This window comes from Chenopodium album, chromosome 6, assembly GCF_948465745.1.
Source record: "Chenopodium album chromosome 6, dcCheAlbu1.1, whole genome shotgun sequence".
Lineage (NCBI taxonomy): Eukaryota > Viridiplantae > Streptophyta > Magnoliopsida > Caryophyllales > Amaranthaceae > Chenopodium > Chenopodium album.
In genome coordinates, this window is record NC_137839.1 from 73,894,558 (window position 1) to 73,902,391 (window position 7,834).

The 7,834-nt window shown below is 32.6% G+C and overlaps 1 protein-coding gene across 1 annotated transcript; it reads right to left on the reverse strand.

Moving 5' to 3' along the window:
* Window positions 1-1,916: 1,916 nt before the first annotated feature.
* On the reverse strand, window positions 1,917-6,213 carry LOC145635245 (uncharacterized). The gene is made up of 3 exons (XM_081686532.1): window positions 6,032-6,213; window positions 2,988-3,187; window positions 1,917-2,490 (listed from the first exon to the last, which is right to left on the reverse strand). Exons 1-3 carry the CDS (start codon window positions 6,119-6,121, stop codon window positions 2,235-2,237), a joined length of 546 nt encoding a protein of 181 aa, XP_081542658.1. The 5' UTR covers window positions 6,122-6,213; the 3' UTR covers window positions 1,917-2,234.
* Between the last annotated feature and the right edge of the window lie 1,621 nt (window positions 6,214-7,834).

The window sequence follows — 7,834 nt, forward strand, 5'->3', positions numbered from 1 at the left end:
TACAGAATATACAGTATGGAAATTGATTTTGGCACACCCCTATGTGAGAAGAACATAAAAAATTATGCTCTCACATAACGGTGTGCCAAAATTAATTAAGGGTGTGCCAAAATTATTTCCCATACAGTATACATCTTATACATTGCGATTAAAAAAGAACGAAGAAGTGGGATGGATAGGTGTGAAGTGTGATAGGGATCCTATTCAAAGATGTAAAGGATTGTTGTTGTATGGGAGAGACAATTAGAAGAAATGGGTCAAAGTGATCCACACTTGTCAGAATAAGTTAATGAGACTTGTAAATCTGAGGTGGGCCTTGGGCTTAACAGTATTTACAGAGTAGAATTGTCTGCCACTATATTATCATATTTGTCTAGCTACATACAAACATAGGAAAGAAAGTTATGGGTATTTCCACTAAGATTTGTAGCAACTAAAAACAGTCTGCTTAAGAAGATTCATGTTTATTCATTTATTTTCATGTTCTTTTGTTTTGTGCTCTTTACTTTTTAAGACACCTTAAACCTTTCATTTTCAAATGCTACATTGAATGTATGGATTTATGCTTTATATTACCTTTTGAATATCTAATTTAGATTTATTCTATTGACGTGAATATTTAAATAAATAAATAAATAAATAAAAGTAAAATATTGTTGCTCGAACTTAGGCCCTATTCTCTTCGGCTTAATTTTAGTTCAGTTTAGTTCAGTTCAGTTTAGCTCCAATTAGTTTAGTTCAATTCAGTTCCTAATTTCTTTTCATAAACAAATCAGTTAAGCTCAGTTCAGTTTAGTTCAATTCAGCTCTAATTAGCTTAGTCCAATTCAGTTCAGCTCAATCCAGTAAATCGGAATAGACCCTTAGCGCTTTAATGATAACATTTATACAATATTGCTTGAAAACTATCAAATAAGAGATTATGTTATCTGTAATCAGCTTTAGAAATTGAAAGTTAATTTCTAGTTCACACGCTTCTAATAGCTTGTTTATTGTTAGGTTTGAGATATTATAGATTATAGAATTTGGAGTACAACTTTTGATATCTCAAACTTACCTAACATTGTAAACATGACATGATAATAAACATGCTAGATTATAGAATTTGGACGTATTACTTATGTCATTTTAGATCTAAGCCCACTCTAGCGTAATTTGAGCTAGGCCGTTTATTAAATTTTGGTGTGTATTTGGCTCTTTTTTGTTGCTTAATGTTTGGTCCGATCCATGATCACTTCAAGGGAAAGAAAATGGCTAAAAAAGGGATAAAAAGAAAATGGAAACAAACTTTTATGTATTTGTGCATGAAAATGAAAAAGGGTAAGAAAACTTCTATCACCACCACCTATGTTACTTGGACTCGGGCACCCATGTCCGACACGAGTACGTGTCCAAGCATCCAACTCGGTTATTTTGTGAAAAAATTCCTTGATTTTGATCTAAAAGTGAAGAGTCTGGGTGTCATACCTATGTCCGAGTATCAAGGGTCCGACATGGGTACATGAGGTGAAATAAAGAGTCCGAGTAACATAACCCACCACCCTTGCACTCTATAGCCACCATTACCAACAAGATTGTTGGGTATCTGTGGTGGTAGGGTGGTTTCGAGGTGTGTTTTCCATGACGGGGTGGTATTGGTGTTGTGTAAATGTGTGATGGGGTGCGGCGGTCAATGATAGTCAAGGCGGTCATGGTGTGGAAGAGTTTCGAGGGTTTGGTGAAACCCCTGAATAAGAGATCATTGTAGTAAATGGGAGACACATAAGGGTTAAGGAAATAAGAAAACGACTCAAGTCACCCAACAAACTTGAAACAAGGGACGGCCTTCTTATCAGTGAAACGCCTTTCCTGCAACAATACTTGAATACAAACAGTCCTAAGCTTTGCCTGCTGTGAGCTGAAATGTGCATGATATATTATCCATTAAGGCATCGACATATAATAATTCAATAATCACCTCATCTAATGACAATTCACAAGTTTGCTAAAACTATTACAACAAATCAACAATGTCAGCCAAATCACAGGAATGTACACCAATACTACTATACTAGAATTCTAGAGTAGAGCAACAAGGTTAATCTCACACCTAAATATATGTAAACCTAATGACAGAACTCGTTTACAATTGTTCATTAGTAGCTACTGCAATGCCAAACACCATGACACTACAAGACGATACAGAAAATTCATCAGCAAGAAATGTGTATGTAACAGGATATGCATCAATGATCTCATAGGTTGCCCATGCGCAAGCCTGTGTCTCCAGGGTGCTTAGGAATGAAGTCCACGCTGGCCTTGGAGTAGCAGACATAATACAATTCAGAGATTATGCCAGTAAGGACTGTAAATGCAGCACCAGCTGCAAAAACTCCCTTCCTAAGTGTTTGGCAAGAAGGTGGGCTATTTAAGAAGCTCCTGTATTTGGTGTGGTAGGCATTTGTTACAGAACCCGCTAGCAGACATGCCTCGGCAATAAGGAAAAGCACCCTGCATCATTAGCAACAAAAGATTTGATCAATGATAACGACCAAATAAATACTTAGTACCATCTTGAAAACTAAACAGCAGTTTGCAGTCTACAGACAGTCAGACACCCTTCATTTAAAAACCTAACAGTGGACTATCTTCTCTTAGAAATAATCAAACAAAGATTTCTTTATTTTTCACCTCAATTAGCTATTCGAACTAAGTTTGATTAAATATTGAACTTGGGAACCATTGTTTCAAGTTATAGGATCTAAACATGTAATTCAAAGTAACCCTGAAAGCGATCAATTATGTTTACGATAGACAAGGAAACAAAGTAAGCATATCAAATAAATTTTTTAACAAAGACAATCCCGCTCAAATAAATTTTTTTATTAGTTTATACTCCGTATTAAAAAAGCTAATGTGCAGGTTGGCCCGTCATGCAGTTAGTACATATGTACTCCTCATATGGAAGTTAGCTATCAAAATTTGAAAGAATTGAAGTTGGTACATACCAGCAACTAACGAACAGCACAATGGCCCATGTCCTGGAACCACCAGGTCTCAGACCTCTGCCACAACAAAGGCATCGGCTGGTTAACATTACAAGAAGCTGGCTACACAGGAGGAGCAGAAAAGCCCCAATACCTAACCCTGTTGATACATCTGAATCATATTTGCAATAAGCTTCAGTCCCTGCAGTAACCAGTGAGGCCTGTAACCAAAAACAAAAAACAAATAAGTTGCTGAAAATACAAAGCTAACTAAAGTAATTAGTTCATAATGGGACAAAAGGATCTTGAAGCCATATATCTATTAGTGGGAATACACTATGTAAACGTTCATGTCATGTAATACACATAAGCTCCTAATCCTTCTTATTACTTTTCTCAGTTATTTAACGTTTAATACTATTACTTTCCTCAGTTCTCTAATTCTCTAATATAGTTGGCAGTCTCAATGTCAGTATCCCATGAAAAGCCACTGTAGAAACATGGTGTTTAGCTGTGCCAAACTGCCAGTTCACATAAGGCTAGTATTTTGGAATATAATGAAAGTTTTGATCGGATGAGCCGGGATATTTGAAAACGATATTGTATCTTAATTAGATTCATAGGGTGATAATTAAATGAATGATAGGATGAACCATATTTGAAAAAGAAAATTTTGTATCATCACTGGTCAACTTTGGTATAAGCCAATTCATGAATCAAAGAAAGAAGAATTCAATATGCTTATGAAAATTAATGATGTTGAGTTGGTGACAGCAGTGATAAGACACTGCAATTTCATTCATTCGAAGGTTATTATCTTGGAATCTATTAAGAAGTGGTTTTAAAGTACATTAGTAATTATAATATCTTACTCCTCATAATATCTTATTTCATGTCCCATAACTCAATATGTATTTCCAAACTGATCTACTTAAAAGGAAATGAAAACGGAAGATGTTTTCTGACTTCTGGAAAACCTTACAGTTAAGGACTAATTTCATACCAATCATGCTAACTTGCTGAAATGTTACAGGAATGGAACTAGATTGAGTATGTGTATAATAAAGTTATATGGAAGATGTATTCTGACTTCTGGAAAACATTACAATTAAGAACTAAATACATACCAATCATGCTAAATTGCTTAAATTTAACAGGAATGGAACGAGATTGAGTATGTGTGTAATAATGAAAGGGAACAAAATTCTAAGGTTACAAAATATAGGCAAACAGATGAAATTGGCCGATAATAAGCTTAAGATAAACAATTTAGTTAACATTTAGGCTGAAAAAGGAGGGAGACGAGGATTGCTCAGCTTGATGAATGAAATGTGTCATAAATGACACTTAACATAGTAACGAAATTAGAAGAATGGTCTTATAATAGTATTTGAGTTCCCAGGTAAATATGCATTACAAACATATGATACTTAACAGTTAGCACAAAAAAGAAAAAAAAAAACCATAGCGGTATTATTGAACTTTATAAACAGGGAGAGTCTACTATCTGCATTAAAATATTTTGGCGGTACATGAAATCTTACTGTCGTGCAATTTTAACTCGAGAATTTAGACATTTAATGATTGATTAATGACCAACAAACACATCAATGGATATATGAATGATGGAGATGAAGCAAGTCAATCACTATCTTTATTCATTCCTAGTTTATGTACCTTATTTGTGCTATGAGTAATTCTCAATCTTTTTGCTTGTATTCTTAATATAGGAGATAATAATCTCCCACAATTTTGTACAATTATGTCCACACTACAAATCTACAATACTTGGGGAATAATGATCTCCCATGATTTTTTACTATTATTATCATATTATGTTCACACTACGATAGTTTGTATATACATACTTCCCTATTATCAATAATATTCTTATGCTTCTCCATAACTTCAATACCCTTTAGCGTTATACTACTGTTAAAGATATCTAATTTATTGGCTATCCTATCTTCCCCATTTATCATATCTAATAAACATGTTTTATAATGTGCAACCCGAAGACCAATATAAGCGAAGGAGAGCCAAATAGCATATAAAAACCCAAGATAAGTCTTCCCTACATGATCAACCTTAAAACTTTACATCCAAAACTACAAGAAACCTTCAACACTAATAGTTTCATCAACAATATCCTAAATTATGTTAAATTTTGAACAAAAAATCTTCCATTATGCATCGGTTTTGAAAGTAGTTACCATGATACCGACCATATAGGATTGATTCCAAGCATGTTTATTCTCTTCAATTCAGGCTAAAACCCCTATTCAAGTTAAATATTTACTTGACATATGATGAATGAGGGGTAGTGTTCGATCTTAACTTGATAATTTACTAAGGTAATCTATCAAGTTAAAAAGACAACCAGCTTCAATCTAATTCGACCCAACAGTTGATAATGCTTAATTACTCGAGCATATATTTGTAGCAATCACTCACTCAGTTTTAACTAATATTCAATGTAATCACTTGGATCCTACTCATGCAAATCAGGCAAAAAAGTACACAAATCCACTGGAACACCCAGCCAGATTTGTGTTGACATAAACCAAAAATCAAAATCAAAATCAAAACCTATGCAAAACCCAACAATAAATTCCCAAACAATTTTTCCTTTATTTTTAATCATTTTGAAAGCAAAGAAACCCATAAAAGCATAAAACAACAAAATTAATTAATTTAATTAACATCAAATTGACATTAAACAAAGAGAAAATCCCCCCACCCCCCCCCCCCCCCCCAAAAAAAAAAAAAAGGAAAACATTAAATTAAAAATTAACGCCATAATTTATCAGCCAATAATGATTAATTAAACAACAAGAACCCAGAAAAAAAATTCAACCTTTAGCAAATAACAGGAAGAAAAACATATTTTTCTTATATTTTCTAGGGGTTTAACAATATAACCCACGAAAAATTCCACCTTTAGCAAATTACAGGAAGAAAAACATATTTTTCTTATATTTTCAAGGGGTTTAACAATATAACCCACAAAAAATTCCACCTTTAACTTAATTAAATTTTGGGTAAAGCAAAAATGGAAAACTTACAGTGCTTCTCCTCTGTTCAGCAGTAACAGCAAGAGCAAAAGCAATCAAATCAAGAACAAACACAATCACTAAAAGCAGTGTTGAAGCCATTCAAAATTAACCCTTTTTTTAGAGAGAGAAACAGAAAGATAGAGAGAGAAAGAGACAGCGTTCAGTAAAAGGAGTTGTCAGAAAGAGTGAAGATAAAAGAAGCAACAGAAGGAAATACAGGGGAAGATTAGTGAATTAATTAAGTTTTGAACTTTGTATTAATGATTTTTATTTTATAATTAATATACTATAATAATACTAATTATGAAATTAACAAGTAATTGATTTGGTAAATTAGATTGAAGTCCACTCTCATATATTCATGCGCTTCTTTGTAAATCCCATCATCCCTATTTTTTAAGTATGTGATTTGTCCCCTTTTATTTTGGTAGTACTCCCTTCGTTTTTAAATACTTGCTCCATTTCTCCATGCGTGGAGTTTTAGGAAAAATTGGAGAAAGTAATAAAATATGGAGGTAGTGGGGTTGGTGAAAAATAAAAAATTGTAGAAAATAAAAGTAGTGGAGAGAATTGGAGGAGAGATAATATATGTTGGATCCACTATGTGAGAGAAATTAATTAAATATTGTAAAAGCTTTTTAAATAAGAAAATGGAGCAAGTATTTAAAAACGACCGCAAAAAGAAGTGGAGCAAGTATTTAAAAACGGAGGGAGTATTACTTAAATGGGAAAGGAAGGGTCCAATGAATTCTTTTTTCTTGTTCTAATTAAGAATAATGTAAAATTTTCCATTATTGATGGATAGATAAATCGTATTCACAAGTGATGTGATTTGTTTGTTATGGGTATTTTATTGAGCACTAGATTTATTTTTTTATAGATTATCTACTACTTTCTCCATTTCTGTTGTAATAAATGAAAATATTAGAGTATATCATGTGAGATCTACCTTTTTTAAATATCGTGATAAAGTTTGTGTTGTAATTTTAAAGAACAATGTATATATTTTGTTTCCTCAATTTGAAATATAATTCTTTGAATTATTGAATTTGGACTTGTCACTTACCTATGTTAAAACTTATTACAGTATACACTCACCTAGCTATAAGAATTTAAGGGTCGGTTCAAATTTACTGAAATGTGCTAAACTGAACTGAATAGAGCTGAAATGAATGATTTACGAGAGAAGGAAATTAGGAACTAAACTGAATACACGCAAAACGAGTTGTTATTTACTCCATATTACAACAATGTTTAGTTTTCTTGGCTAAATAGTTGAAATATCGGATTAATTACCTAGTTAAAGTTTTCCATCAACTTTATACTTGTACTAGTTGTGCCAAATTAACTTTATAACATTGTTGGTATGGCTGAATAAATTGATGATCAACTAACTGAATACATTGATGAATACATTAATATACTCCACAAGCTTTTATAGCCAAAAAAACAAAAAAATCTACTACCGTTGCAATGCTAGGTGGTTCAAAGAATTTATGAGAAAATTAATGCCTTTATCGTTAATTTATTATTTATTAATTTTAGAAAACGAATTTGTTAAGAACTATACACTACCTCCGATTCATATTATTGCAATTTCGAGTTTGACAACCTTGTTATTTATTACTACATATTTTATTTAGGACATGTTCACTTTAGCTTAATTTCAATTCAATTCAACTCCAATTAGTTCAGTTAAGTTCAACTTTAATTTCCTTCTATCATAAAACATTCAGTTTTAGTTTAGTAAATGTAAACAAGCCCATAGTTAAGTTTACCGCCTTTTATTTACCAACTTCCCTCCACTCTATC